The sequence below is a fragment of the Hyaena hyaena genome, unplaced genomic scaffold (genome assembly GCF_003009895.1).
Source record: "Hyaena hyaena isolate Hyena2069 unplaced genomic scaffold, ASM300989v1 scaffold_362, whole genome shotgun sequence".
Lineage (NCBI taxonomy): Eukaryota > Metazoa > Chordata > Mammalia > Carnivora > Hyaenidae > Hyaena > Hyaena hyaena.
This window is the reverse complement of record NW_024080998.1, coordinates 246,094-262,297: the sequence shown is the minus strand read 5'-3', so window position 1 is coordinate 262,297 and position 16,204 is coordinate 246,094. Positions and strand designations below refer to the sequence as shown.

The window sequence follows — 16,204 nt, the reverse complement described above, 5'->3', positions numbered from 1 at the left end:
CTAGTGTTGTCATTTCTCTTATTTCTCACTAAATAAAATCTGGATAAACTTCTTTTTTAATAATTAGATACAAAAGATTTTTTTTTTGCATTCAAATTCCAAGAGGTGTGTAGCTAAAGTTGTGTGTGCATGCATGTGCATGTGCACACCCACCCACACCCACACACACATATAGGCTAGGATGATGGAAACTATTTACTTCAGATTAGATGTTTTCTGTATGTAAATTGACCAGAATGAATTACTCAAGTAATTTTTAAATGCTTGTACGATTTTTAAGAATTATTGTGAAGACAGTTTGAGCTGTTTAAGTAAGATATTTTTTCAGTGTAGTAGCTGTATGTAGTATGGATTTAGCTACTGAGTTGACATATTACTTAGAGCTCATAAAATATCTTTACTCAATTCTTCAGCTACAAAATGCAGGGAAGCCACCTAAAGAGTAGCAAGAGGTAGATAGCAAAAGGTTAAACATTTGCTCATCAATCTTCTGTGTAATTTGTCATTCTTTTAAAATCACTTGTTGATTTAATATTTTAAAACATTTGAAACATTTTCTGTATTTTTCTCTTCCTTCAGAAGTAGCTTTTAAGTGATGGTTACATTGAAAACTGTCAGTATGAACAAGGCAGCATTTTTCAAATATAGTTACACTTTTCACTTATGATTAAGGCAAGTTTGACCAGCTTCAGTCATTTGAAACGGTAGCTCTGAACTTGGAAATAAGCAGAAAAGACTTTTCAGTAGCAAATGGTTATCACAACCATTTTCTCTGCACCTGAAGGGTAGCAATCTTCAGGTTAGATAATTGTGTCCCAGTCACAAGGTTCATTGACAGCTAAGACTACCAGCTATTTCCTGAAGCAGTTCAGGTTCAAAGAATATTCATTTTGATTGCTTACTACAGTTGACAGTGAGTCAGAAGTTTCTTGTCTAAGATTATTCATTTAATTGTTCATTCATTTCACAAATGATTTGGGGCAACTCTATCAAAAGAACTTGGAAATAAAAGTAGAAATTTAGTACTTAAGAATTGAATCAATAAGTTATTGGGACAGACTTTAGAGTTGTCTTTGAGCCTTCCAGTAGCCACATGGCAAATAGGAAAGATAGGGTCAGTTATATAGTTCTCATTATTAGGTAGCAGTAAGTACATACATTCTGTAAAGAAAAGCAAAACTATGTATGATGAATTACTTATCATAGGGGCATTGAGTGATGAATTGTCACCGTATAAGAATTTTTTTTAGTGCAAGGACTGTAATGGATCTCATAGTTACAGCAACATTTAATAATCTTCAATGTTTTACAAAAGAGGTTGTTGTATTCAGAAAGCAGGTAATTGTCTTAGGATCCTATTGCTGATTCTAGAATATCATGAATTTTAAGATGCAATACTGATTTATTAGAAGTTCTTTTGAGGGGGAATGTAAGGACTACTACATTGAATAATTGTACATATTAATGTATGTGAAAAGTTAAAATGTGGATGTTAAGCAAATACAGTATATTACAGAAGGATGACCGTCAAAGATGACCAGTATCAACATGTAAAGGAAGTGTTGAGAACTATGATGTGTGGTTTTTTTTCCAAAAAAGAGCATCAAAAGAGTTTTATTATTTTCTATTGCTCATCATTTATAAGATGACTTTTTTAAGTAAGATAAATGGAAAACTTAAAAATCATAATTATCCAGCCAAAGAAAACCATCTTCTCGGGTGTGAGGATAATAGTTGTATATGTGAACTTTGCTGTAAAAATGAAGCTACAAGACACATAGTGTGTGCATGACTTGTATACTCTAATACCTTTTAAATGCACTGGTAGATCTGTAAAAATACTAAATTTAAAAGTAATGAGTGCTTAGAAAACATCACAGAAATAAATACAAGTGTGGATATATCTGAAATACAACATAATCAGTGGAATAACATAACCACAATTAGTTATAAATATATTTAACTTTTGGTTTTTATATAACTGTGGTAGGAAGCAAAATTTATTACCTGAGCCTTTTGTTTTCTGTCTTCTTTTCAAGCTTCTTCCATTTTACCCTCTCTTTCTTGGAGAAGAGCTAAATGCTGAATGTTCTGTGCTTGTACTCTTACTGAGATTTGGCCAGAGTAGGACTATTTATTATATTTATCCTTTTGTGCCTCCTATTTTAAGGCACTTGCATTGCTCCTTTTTCAAGTAGAGAGTTTTGCAGAAATGAGATAATTTTTTTTACTGAGGTCATAAAAATCACATAAGCCACATGTATCTCTCTGACCTGCAGATTTTTTTTCCTGTAATAGAGATCAAATCTTTGTACTTATCCAGAAAAAGCTAAGCTTCCATTGATTTGTTACATTGAGATAGTTTCCTTAAACCAAATTTCCTTGAATCATATTCTTTGGGTTTACCTTCCATTACAGACTGATACAATATGTTTAACATTGCTTCTAACTTTTAAGCTGTTTTGTTTCCTTAGTCTTTTGTATTGCTCGTCACTTGAAGTTTCTACAGTTTGAAATAGTTTTTAACATCATAAAACACTGTTGATATATCACTTCTTTATTACCTTCCCAAATATGCCTTTTATTTTTATGTACAAGGGCTCTTGGGAATGATTCTCTCAGAGGCTTAAGCTGTGCTTTGCCTTCCATGAGAACTGAAATTATTTGGTAAGCGCTTGCTTTCTTTTTAGCTTCTAATTTTTCCCTATTTTATTTTGTACATGATATTTGTTTCAAGGTCAAAGGTTCCGTTACAGTTACTATGATGAATCCCAGGGGGAGATTTATAGATCCATTGAACATCTAGATAAAATGGTAAGTCTTTCAGGTGTGGGTTTTAATGCTCTAAGGTGTTTTCTTTAATTTCAGTTTAGTGATTCAAGACTTAATATGTTGAATTATACAGTGGACTAATAATTCTTTCCCTATCTTCAACTAAATGTGCAAAATATAGTTTATCATCATATGAATATTGATTATAAAAATAATCCCTTTTCTATTAGTTGAAATTTCCTTTATTTTTTATTTGATCAATGAGACTAAGAATAATTAGCTATGGATTTTAGATGCTATTTGGGGGAGTGTTTCAGGTTTAGGGATGACAGGATACTAATGCCATTACTTACTTTTAAGCAGAAACAACCACAATGAATCCTTAGTTCATCTTATTATTTAATTATAGTTTTTAGCCATTTGGATTTTCTTAAATGGTGTTTATTTTGTTGTTTTATATATAGAATTTAAAAATTCGATTGTATTCTTTCATGGCCCAAGACTACAGTAGACATTGATCCTACTGTCATTTCCTTGAAGTAGCATGGTAGTCATAGTACTTGTTTTCATATTTAAAAAGTCATACGATAATTTTGTTTTTTCTTTTTTTATCTAAAACAGAATATTAAATATAGCAGATACATCATTAATTTGAACAAAATATTAAGTATAGTAGATATATCACTAATTTGCTCTGACCTTTGACATCATTTTAGTTCCCTGGTCCTCAATTTGTCATCTCTAAGATGAGAGACTTGGAGTAGATAGTCTCTAAATTTTCTTTAAACTCTGTCAGACTTTAAATCTGTGATCTGTTGAAATCAACTTTATCCCTGTTTGAAAAGCTTTATGCATGTGTTTTAGTACAAGAATATTTAGTCTAAAGTAGATAAAACATTTTAGTAAAGGATCTGGATCTAAAACTATAGGTGGGCTATTATCTTGTGTATTTTATTAAAAGCAAAATGGAGTGAATGCAAATTTAGTTACTTAGCAGATATTATTTTACCTAGATTTTATCATATTTACATCTGTCGTGTTACTTAGATCCAATTATGGCCAAATACTTTTACCTTTGGAATTTTGTTTGGATTTTAATCTACTGACTTTTCTTTCGGCTTTATAAAAATGTTGTCACTTCAGTCTTTAATTCTTTTCTGGCTTCTCCTTCTGGTCTTATTCTTCTGAGTCTTAGTGCTCAGTTGCCTCAGAAAACTTTTCTGATTCTGTCGTCATTTATTTTTTTCATGTGGCAGGTGGTAATGGGTGTTTACTGTGTGTCTGGTACTGTGTGAAGTTTTGAAGATGTTAAGAAGAGAGAACATTGTCTCCCACTTCATGGAACTTACTGTGTAGTCATTGAACAGATTTAGAAGCTATTACAGTGTAGAGATGTAAGATATTTAGGACACATGATCTCCTTATTGTTCCATGTTAATGACATACATGTGCCTAGCTTAGGACTTTTGCCCTTTTTTCACTCAATTGTCTCACTCTGTGGCTTTCCTCAGCTTCACCTTCCCAACGAGACGCACTGACTGCCCTGTTCAATTTTGCATCATACACATCGAGCATTACCAATCCACTTACCCTGCTGTACTTTTTCTTTCAACAGACTAAATATTCTACTTCCCACAGTTTTGTTAGGATATTTATTTTGTTCTCCAAAATATATCCAAAGTGCTAAGGGTCGTGAGTAGACCATTTGTAGGTACTCAATAAATATTTTTCAGGTGGATGAATTATTGAATATAAGCTTCCTGTATACATAATTAAATTAAGCAAATACCCTAACTATAATATGAAAAAGGGAAATAGTTTATGATAAACTAGTATATTTTTAATAATGTAAGTGCCCAGATGCCATCTATGTTAGGAGACATTATGAAGTGGTTAAATACTTGCACGTTATATCATTAAATAACAGCTACCAATCCAAACCTAAACATCTCTTTTATATTAGTGATTCACATCACTAAGCTATGTTACAAGGTGACTTGATTTTCCACAGTGGTGAATAATTCTTAGTAAAATTGTAACCTAAACAAAATAGAGCCTTCCCTCACTTTATATGATATGGAAATTCCTGGTGAATCTACTGTGTATTAAAACTGCAAAACTTCTTAGTATTTATGTATATAAAATAAGGTTAAGGGTATAAATAATTATACATAGGTATTTTCATCTGTGTGGACATGTCAGAGTGCTTTGGGATGAGAACAGTAATTTGTGGGGGGGACTGTCTTGTACTAGAGGACAGTCATCATCCCTGGACCCCACTCAGTAAATCCACCAGTAGCATCTTCTAATTATTGGGACCTCCCAAAAATGTGCCCACAATATTCCATTATGCCCCTATGGCAAACTGTTGTTCTATGACCCTACCCTACTTAAGTTTTCTTCTCAATATTAATTACTGTGTGACTTATCATTTGTTGATTTGTTTGGTGATATACTCTCCTGTTAGGTTATAAGCTTCATGAGATCAGGACCTTTGTCCACTTTTTATCACCCTTTCACTGGGTACTAAATATACATAGTTGTTGAGTGAATCAGTAGATGACTGGACAGGGCAATGGTGATAAATGAAGCTAGAGAATCTAGAGCTGACTGTTTAAAGGGTATTAAACAGGAAAGTGATAAAATCAGATTGTATTTGAATAGCTCATATAGCTGCTGTGTAGCAAGTAGACTGGAGGGAGGTCAGAAGAGAAATCAGTAGACCAATTTGGTAATCCAGGTGACAGATGCTAATTTAGATAGTGGATGGGGTGGTCATGGTGGAAGAGAGGGACAGAGTGGATATATTCAGTATATTTAAGAGACGGATTGATGATAGGACTTGGAGATTCCTTGAACTTGCTGGGGAAGAAAGTATCAAGGATAACTTCTAAATTTCTCTCTTATGCTGCTGATTGAGTGTTGGTACTTTTCACTTAGGTCTAAAGCACAAGAAGTTAGGACTCATGTTTTAGGAAGTAGGGAAATCATAAATCCCATTAAGGATATGTTATATTTGCTGTTGCCTTTAAGACATCCAAGTGGAGATGTCAGTGAGGCAGGCATTTGGATTTTCAGTTTGCTAGTTATTTTTGAGTGCATTTACAGTCCTAGGCACTGTTGGAGATACGGCAGCAAACACACTTGCTCTCACAGAACTTTTTTCTAACAGGAGAAGATACATTTTATTTATTTATTTATTTATTTATTTATTTATTTATTTATTACAAAGGTAAGGGTATATAAGTTTCCAATAGTGACATGTGCTGTGCAGAAAATATAGAAAGGGTTTTGAAATGGTAAATGATTTGAGTGATTGCTGATTGAGGGATTGGAGTAAACGTCCCTGAGGAGAGACATTAAGCTGAGAAAGGTAAGAAGGAGCAAACCAAGTACAGATCTGGGAAAGAGCATTCTGGACAGAAGGAACTGCCTATGCAAAGATGGGGAAAAAGCTAGTATGTGAAGAAAAGAAGAAAAAGGAAGGTGTTGCAGGAGTGCGGTAGGTAAGGCTAAGAATGGTACAAGCTGTAGCAGGAAGGGCAGGCAGAGAGCAGATAATGGAGGACTTTATATTTCAGAATAAGAAATTTATGCAAGTACAAGGGGAAGTGAAAATAATGTAATAAATTCTTTTAAAGGGTATTCTGGTGGTTGTGTAGAGGATGGATTCTATATAAGGTTCAGGAGTAGTAACAGTGGGCATGGGCAGTAGTTGAGGGGAGAGATGGTAGTAACTTGGACTGGGGTGGTATTAATGGATATGGAAAGAAGTTGGTAGATTTGAAATCTCTTTCAGAAATATTAAACAGGGCTTTGCTAAGGAATTAACTATATTGGCTTGAAGCCCAGAAAAGAGGTCTGGAGTAAGTTTGAGACTTCTAACATGTAGATGGTAATTCGAGCCAGGCCAGAGGTAGGATTGTCTGCTATATTAATCCTTAACCTGGTCTTTATAACCTAAATCATCCATGAAATTTTTTCAAAATAGACGCCCATACCTACCCCAGGAGATCGCCTTTTGGTAGTATGGAATGAGTCCTAACATCTTTTTGTTCCTAAATTTGTTTGGTTAGGTGAATTTGAACTGTCTTACTATAGCCCTAATCTGTTAAAGTAGAACAATATTTCCTATTTATCTGTCTCCCCTTGTTTTCTCTTCAGCTCCTTAAATCATTTTTCAACTTTAATTAGCAACATTTAATTTTGCACACGCAAGAAATTATAAATCCATGAATCGATGCTTCTAGGACAGAGAGATGTTTTTCCCAAAATATTAGTTTACCTGGTACTCTGAAGTCACCAAACATAGTGGCATTCTTTGGAACTCTCTAGAACTGTGGTCACATTTAAAAACTTTAATATTATTTATTATTCTATGTGTTATGTATAAACATGCGTACTTAATTCCCTTAGCCTTCTAATTCTATATTGATTGTTATCTTAAGAGAAGTAGCTTTATAACCTTTCTTGATGTGTATTATCAGTTAGACAAATAGACCTTGGTTTCTTACCTTGAGGCAAAGCAAAAAGAGTAACATTTATCTATTGGCATGATTCTCATAATTCTCCTGAAATTGTTGCTGGTTCTGGTAGCTTCTAAATCTTTGAAATTAGAAAGTTTTGTTCAAAAGTATATGTAGAACCAGTAAGCTTAAGAATGGCTTCTAAACCTGCATCTGATTTATCATATTTTACATGTCCAAAATCATCAGGGCATAATTTTTGAATTTTTATTTAAGTAGACTGGGATACACTGATTGAATATTGAGTATTTGCTTCTTATTAATATGTTTGAATTTAATATTTGATTTGATACTTGACTTGGAGTCTGATTTTTGTGGTCCCTTTCTGTTTATATATAGAATTTTTAAATGGCTTATAAGTGTTCTTTTGTTAGCATGCTCTTAATTCACGTGATAAGTCAATTCTGGGAGGTTGGATTAAACAGATTAAAATAATCAGAATGATTAGTTCCATACATATAATCATGTATGTATATTTTTATGCATATACATATGTATATTCACTGTTAGACTCTTAAATAACCTGTTTGTTAACTGACTTCTATGACCAAATGGTGAATATTCCTCTGTATATGCCTTTTCTAAAGTGACATTTTATGTTACAAATTATTTCATTCATTTGAGAACCAATATCTTAGTTTATATATGCAATCTTTGTTTTTTGTTTTTTGTTTTTTGTTTTTTTATTTCTAGGAGAGAGAGAGAGAGACAGCGTGAGCATGGGAGGATCAGAGAGAGAGGGAGGTACAGACTCTGAAATAGGCTCCAGGCTCTGAGCTGGCAGTCAGCACAGAGCCCGACGCGGGGCTCGAACCCAAGAACTGTGAGATCATGACCTAAGCGAAAGTCGGACGCTTAACCGACTAAGCCACCCAGGCGCCCCTATATATGCAATCTTTTGAGAGCAAATACAGTTGGATGGTTCTCTATATAAGTATTAACAAGTGTTAGGAATTCTGAATTGTAATTATTAATGCATTTTGAAAGTTTGATAAAATGAAAAACTATAAAATTTTAGGTATAACCGTTCTTTAAAAAAAATTTTTTTTAATGTTTATTTATTATTGAGAGACAGAGAGACACAGAGCATGACCAGGGGAGGGGCAGAGAGAGGAGGAGACGCAGAATCTGAAGCAGGTTCCAGGCTCTGAGCTAGCTGTCAGCACAGAGCCTGATGCGGGGCTCAAACTCACGAAGTGTGAGAACATGACCTGAGCTGAAGTCAGAGTTTAACCGACTGAGCCACCCAGGCGCCCCTATGTATAATCTGTTCAAAATTAGTGTGTTAATTAAGTTTTGGCTCTTTTTTTGTTATCAGGAAAATCTTATTACATGTAGTTACTAAAGTAAGTAAAAGTGTTTCTAGGTTCCAAAAACAAAAAAAAACAGCTTTTCCTCATATTGCAAAATAATTATATCGCTAAGCATTTGAATATTTTGGAATTGAATTATGTGAAAAAAATACATAAAGAAAAATATATAGGAAAATACACTGGATCTTCCAAATGTTGTAATTGGGAAAAAAATAAGTAACTAGTTACAAGAGATGTAGTGGCTCCTGATTATGTTTTTGGTAGTTAGTACTTTGCAATTTCAGTAATTATTGTGACCAAAGCAGAATATACTTTAAGACATTGATTTTTGTGAACTTTGGAATTATTTACTAGGAAAATTAACGATAAAATTACATACTTAATATATTTTATATATGTCACATAATCACGTTATTTTTTTTCTGTATCACTTTTGATGTAGACCAATGTTTCATTATGGACATTGCTAAATTATTTATGGTTTGGCAGAGAGAATCTGAAAGTGTCTTTGGTAGTCATCTTTGTAATGTTATTTTCCTTCCAAATTTATTAGTAGTCGCTTCATTTAATTTGAACTTGAGCTACTTTTCTTTCTTCCCACTCTTTTGAAAGTGAAATTGTTCATATTTGTCTACTAATATTCTTTCTTGAACTTAGGCCAGTAGTTTCTTTAGTACTCTTTGGCATAAGGTTTTATAATATTGTCTTTTAAGATAGCTATTTATTAGTACTTGCTTCTTAACACTGCTGTCTTTAGGGTGATTTTTCCCCCCATAAAATTTCTTTCACTCTAAGATTTTTATCTTGTTGCCTCTTACAGAAAACAGAATATTTCCTTTTCCCACCTTGCCTCCCTAAATGTATACCCAATTTTCTAACATAAATATATATCCTTACTTTAGAAAATGAGACCACAGTCCTAGTAACTTGATCAGTTGGTGATTATGTGTTCATAGTAATAAAAAGACATGGTTTTAGTTCTTATGTCTTAAAGTCCTCTAAAAACGTTTTACTCCTTTTTTGTGTTTGTTATTTTAGAGGGAGATTGCTTCTAGGTGATAATATTTAAAATGAAATTAAATTTGGGACACTTGGGTGGCTCAGTCAGTTAAGCGTCCGAGTTTGGCTCAGGTCATGATATCCCAGCTCATGAGTTTGAGCCCCATGTTGGACTCTTTGCTGACAGCCCAGAGCCTGGAGCCTGCTTCAGATTATGTCTCTGCCCCTCCCTCGCTCATGCTCTGCCTCTCTGTCTCTCTCTCAAAAACAGACAAACATTAAAAATTTTTAATTTAAGTTAAATACTTTATTGTATATAGATAAACTTTTTAAAAAGGAAAGATTTTTTTTTACATCAGAATGGCATTTTTATTTTTATTTTTTTATTATTTTTTTAATAGTTTGTTGTCAAATTGGTTTCCATATAATACCCAGTGTTCATCCCCACAAGTGCTCTCCTCCATGCCCATCACCCCCCTTCCCTAAAACGGAAGATCTTTGTTGCCTTATCAGAGTCCTGAATTTGCAGCTTTGTCAGTTAAAACTCTCTATTCAGTTTAGGATTGCCACTTGGGATTTGACATTACAGGGATTTCTCATTACTTGGAGAGTCATAATGATAGATTCCCTCTGCCCTTGTCCCCTCAAGGTAGGGAGTTAGCTTTCAATCTGAGGATTTCTTGCTGAAGCTGCTGAATTTCTCAGAAACCAATATGGATGGGTACAGGCTTTTGGAGTTTATGATGTTTGCTTTGTATCTTAGATCTTTAATACTTCATATTAGATTTAAGTTCATGTGAAGAGATTCTCAATGTATTAGGCCCTAGGCAAGATTTTCATAGCCTGGACTTCGGATTCACTGATCGTATCTTCTTGTATTTTAAGGAATAGAAGATTAAACATATTTGAGAAGCACTTTCTTTCTTTATCTTCTGGGAATTTTGGCAGTAGTATCAAATTAGCATTTTCATCTTCCTGGAATTTTAGTAACAGTAATTTAAAAATTGTTAGCATCAAAATACAAATATATACAAAAGTATATTTGCCCATGTTCTGTATTACTTAATGGATGTCCTCTTTTTCATTATCATTATTGCTGTTGTTTGCAATACTTTGTGACTTTTCCAGTTGGAGACTTTCACTATTGAGAAAAGCCTTATTTTTTCCTCTGTATCCCTTTATAAAAGTGCATACCCTTTCATTATTTTTATTTGTCAGAGAATTGATTGTAATGGAATTGATTCTGGCCCTAGTAGGTACATAACACACTTTAGGGAATTAAAAGTTTAAATTTAATCCCTTAGTTTCTATCATCTCAATTTTTTCTTTTCCCTTTTAAATTTAACCATTATATCTTAATTTTGAACACTTTATTTAACAGTGTACCTTATTTTACATCTTTCTCTATGAAACTTCTTGGCCAGCCATTTTGAATTCTTTGTCTTTAACAAATTTGAGCATTAGTTTTCTTCTCTTTGAATTCTTCATGTCAATGTATAAATGTGATAAGTTCATTCAAAATGTACATTAAGATTTTAATATTAAAACATACATCAGAACCTCAGTGTTACATAATTTATTAATGAGTAGAATTCTATTTAAGGTAAGCTGTCCCAACTTCATCCAGAAACAATAGAAGTTCTCTTAAAATGTGTGTACCAATTACAACTATGTGAGAGTATTTAAAGAATTGCTTGTATGTCTCTTACACTATATGAAGCAGAGTAGTCAGTAAGAAGAGCCTCAGATTAGAAATTTAGAGGCAAGCTTTTAACCTTTTTCATGCTTCAGTTTCTTCATCTTTAGGAAGTTATATCTTGATTATCCATATGTATGGAAGAGATTTGTAGCTCCATCTCTGCGTTACTACTTGGTTTGGAAATATATTGTGTCATTTTCTTTGTACCAGCATTATGATACTAATTATTTATCTTACATTTTAATTTTTTGTTCATATTTCTCTGAACTTGTACCATATGTCACTGAAGACTATTGACCTGGAAGCCTCCTAGTTTGTATGGGAAAACAGCTTAGCGTTAAACACTGGCTTGTGGATGAATCTGAGAGTGGCTAATTGAATGTGCAATCAATTGAAAGTTGATTACACACACACAACTATCTTTCAGATGTATTTGCAGGAAGTTGTGATGATGTTTATGAATGACTTGAATACTCTGTAAGCAGGTTCTTTATAAAATTAAATTTTGATGTTGCTATTGCACTATTTGTGTGTCACCTACTGATTACTATCATTTTTCAGATGAGTGAGTGATCATCTTATTACTCTAGGTGCTTTTTCCACTGTGATTGTTTTAAAACGTGTTGAAATATAATTTAAAAACCACACAAAATATAGCAGTTGATTCCCTTGTTAAACCACCATTTACATTTCGCTCAGAGTATGTTAGTCCTGTCTGTTGAACACAAATGTAAAATATTTTACCTGAATTGAAAACAAGGTAAGGTAATTGGTGAATGAATGAGTGAGAATCAGTGATTTATTTGCTTGATTTAATTGCTCTGTATTATTGTACTATGAACACATTATTTAAATGCTTTTGAAGAGTATGGAATTTAGGGTGAATAAGTGTCCAAATCATAGTGGTTTATTAATACTTAATAGTATTAAGATTTTTGATTCTGAATTAAAATCTTAAAAATAATGCATTATAATTGAAAAATATAGAGAGATAAAAAGATCCTTTAAAAAATGTTCCCAGGCCTATTTTGCTTAAGCATATATCTCTTATGAGCTTTAAATTAATTAAAATATGTTAGCTTTTGTCTTAGTTTGTGGTATGTTTTTATCACATACTGATAATTCAGAATGCCTTGCACACTGTTAATATTTAAGTGTATGTCATGGAATTAGCTAAATTATAATAAACTTTTAATCATTTGTGCCAGTAGTAGGAGAAATATTATGATTATGGGAAAAAAAACCCAGCCATATATCAAATTTAATTTTAGATTTTATATGAACATTTTCACAGCAGATTTACTTTTGTAAATACATTTATATAAGTAAAATGTAAAATTGTGAAATGTTTGTGACCTAAGTGGTAACTGGTGATGGTGCTATAGAAACATACCAAGAGGTCAGAAAAAACTAACCTGAAGGCTGGAACTTTTCTCTTAATAAAGTGTACATATTGTTTAGAGTTGACTCTAATGAGATTACCCTTGATGAATGAGTAGGGTATTTAACAAGGAGTACTTAAAGTATTTTCATTACTTCTCCTTTATTGAAAAATTATGATTTTTAGCTCTAACTAACAGTTTTGAAATGTAATGAGAAAATAATAAATTGTGTACCTTTTTCTTTTTCTTTCATTTTCTTTTTCTCTTCTTTTTTTAGGGTATGAGTATTATAGAACAATTAGACCCCGTATCTTTTAGCAATTACTTGAAGAAATACCATAATACTATATGTGGAAGACATCCCATTGGGGTGTTATTAAATGTGAGTATCATTAGCAAGCCTTGATTCTTAACATTTGATCCTGTGATGTTTCAAAATATCTTAATTGTTATCATCTGTGTTACCTTATTAGCATTGTTTCTAGGTACATACAGTAAATTTTCTTTCTAGTACATTTAAGATAATTTGGATTTCCATTATTTTGGTTACATGAATAAAAAGTTTTTACTGGAAGACAGGCCAGTGCTTTCTTTTAAATATAGAAAAAATTAGAATAGAAACCTAGTTTTTCTCTTGACTCACAGCCAATATGTTCTTTACAAATATAAACCAAAGTAACCTTTGGTAATAAGTAGCCTTATTAATTTTTTGGCTTTATTTAATGTTCTAAACTCCATAAAAAATAAACAGAAGATTCTGCTCTTGAGCTTTAGATATTCATAATTTAGTAACACAAGACAGATGACATGTATATATTTTTCTCTTTACAACAATAATATTTCCTGTAAAGAGTAGTAAGAGGCAAAAGATTCAGGTAGCTGGATTTTTGAAAGAGATAGTAATTTTTTCTCTGATAAATAAAATGATATGGCTTTCCTGAGAGAAAAAGTGAAACTTTTTAAGAAAGAAGAAAGTATATATACTCAGGAATAAGAGGAGGAAGCAATAATGCATTCATTGTTTGGAGAGGCAGGGAAATCATGGAGAGGGCAATGTTAGTCTAGAATAGTGTAGGGTAGAATGTTGAAGTCCATGTTATTTTGGTGTGATTTGAAAGATAGTGCATTGTGGATTTTTAGGAATGGTTTTCTCTTAAGCAGTATTGACTGGTAGAAAAGTCTGTTAAGGGCTTAAACTAATTCTTGAAATTTAAACTAGGTAAGCTACACTAATTTCCTAAAGTCTGAATTGGATCAAATAAAATATTAATGAAATCAATGACAAACCAGTCCACAATTAAAGTAAAAATCCTGGTTTACTTCTTAGATCTAGAACTTAATTTATATATATATTTTGAATTTAGTCAACCTTAGACAAAGAGGAGACTCCAGTATTTCATGACAGAAGTGGCTCCGATTTGGTTTAGAGAAAAGAGAGGTATATTTTTCTCAAAGTGGCCTTATTAAATATAATAAAGGTAGGGTGAAAGATGATTGATACTTATTAAGAAGCTAGATTAGTGGAAGTTCTTTGAGAGAATGAAATAAGGAGTCCTCTCTTTTACCTATTTGATATGATGTGACAAGATATTCAAGAGGATATCTTGAATATCTAGATTCCAAATCAAGAGAAAAGAATCTAGGCTTCAGCTGTGAAGTGGACAGAAGCCACCAACACATTCAAAGAGTATTCACTTTTGTAAATGAAGTCTGTTGTAACTAATTTTTTTTTCCCCTAGGCTATCACAGAGCTCCAGAAGAATGGAATGAATATGAGCTTTTCCTTTTTGAATTATGCCCAGTCAAGCCAGTGTAGAAACTGGCAAGACAGTTCAGTGAGTTATGCAGCGGGAGCACTCACGGTCCACTGAAGCTCTGAATCCTCAGGGATGCCACCTGCACATACTCATTCTCTGTCCGGGGTCCCAGCCTAGCCCTTACCAAGATACTGGTCCTGGTTTGGGGGGATTCTGAAACCTCAAACTAATAGAACTTTCTTCTCTTCTTTTCTAGTAGGTGTAGTCCTTCCTTAATTTCAACTCATTAAAAAATGCTTTATAGTTTAGGGCAGTGGAAGGAAGGTTGGCATCAAAATATTTTGATCAAAAAAGATGGCAATGTAAAGGCCCAGTTGTGGGAAAGTTTTTTGAGAGTAACTTGTAAAGCATTTACCATATCCTAAATTTGCACTCTTTGCAGACTTGTGCACATATATTCCGCTTTCAGAATAGTTTTGCAAATTGTACACAAACAAACAAAAAAAGGGTGGAAGCTTTTTAATAAAGAAATTGCATTTATAAATGATCTGTATTAGAATATAATAAATCTCCAGTTACAGTCAATTACTACCCGTGTTGTACAACAGATACCTTCTATTTTAGTTGCTAATAAAGGGCTACACAACTCAAAATAGTCTGATTTAAACTTATTGCTCTGTGGTACATAAGAAAATTGTTTTTTTATTAATTCCATCTCAGAATTTTTATGTTAAAAGTGGTAGACTTCAGCTCATGTAAAAATATGTTAGGATGTATTTTATTTTTTACAATAATATTTATGTGATTTTTTATCACGGATAGAATCATATTTTAAAGTTAGCTTTTAAAATTACAAACAGTTTGCCTTTTTGTGCGTGACATCACTTTGTGTCATTACTATATTGTAACAATATAAATTCAAGATTGGTAAAAGAACATAGAAGTAGTCCTTTCCTTCAAAGATCGTGTTTGATAGGCAGTAGTCTGCAAATGAGGAGACATTGAAGAGTATTCTTAGTGGTTTCAAATCATTGCAGACCATACACTACTGCTATGCTTTTGTAGTGCTTTTAAGCAATTTGACTCTCTTATTTGAATTTTTAGCAAGTAATCAGTAACAATGACAAAAACAAAAAAAACCACTGGATTTTCTTACAGTTCTACAAATTTTTTGTCATGATTTTTGGTGCGGCTCTTCCAACTAAAATAATGGTATGGTGTTGTATTTCTTTTTTTAAAAGCATAGACCATTCCTAGTCACTTGGAGTGGGGGGTGGGGGGAAATATATTTATATATATATAATTTAATTAGTTAATTATTGGCCACCATGCATGTACTAGGTTACACCTGTTTCAGTCTAAAACTGGGTATCTACATTACACTGGAGAGCATTTATATCTTCAGTGTTATGCCCGAATAGCACAATTTTTAGATGCCTTGCACCAATTTTATTGAAAGATTTGCATTTCTTAATTACTAAATACCAACTTTCTATACTCAAGGATTGAGAAAAAATAATGTTTTGGATTCAAATTTACCCACCTATACGTGTGTGGAAATTATACTCGTACACATTAATGATTTATTTCCCATCACTTAGGTATACTTTTGAGTACCATAAATATTTATTCCTTATTTATTATATAGACTATAAAAATTTTAAACTTGACTACAGAGTGAATTTTTATTATTTTCTGAGTATAAACCTGATAACATGATTATTATAGAGAATTTAGAAAATACTGAAAAGGATAA

The 16,204-nt window shown here is 32.6% G+C and overlaps 1 protein-coding gene across 7 annotated transcripts in view; it reads left to right on the top strand.

Moving 5' to 3' along the window:
• MEMO1 (mediator of cell motility 1) overlaps positions 1 to 15,104 on the top strand; it is a 117,481-nt gene extending 102,377 nt beyond the window's left edge. For all 7 annotated transcript variants that reach the window (XM_039250300.1, XM_039250299.1, XM_039250298.1 and 4 more), the window contains 3 exons: positions 2,738 to 2,814; positions 12,969 to 13,073; positions 14,431 to 15,104. In XM_039250300.1, coding sequence (XP_039106231.1) covers positions 2,738 to 2,814; positions 12,969 to 13,073; positions 14,431 to 14,562 — 314 coding nt within the window. In that variant the 3' untranslated portion in view covers positions 14,563 to 15,104. The remainder of the gene's footprint in view (positions 1 to 2,737; positions 2,815 to 12,968; positions 13,074 to 14,430) is intronic.
• Positions 15,105 to 16,204: the final 1,100 nt, after the last annotated feature.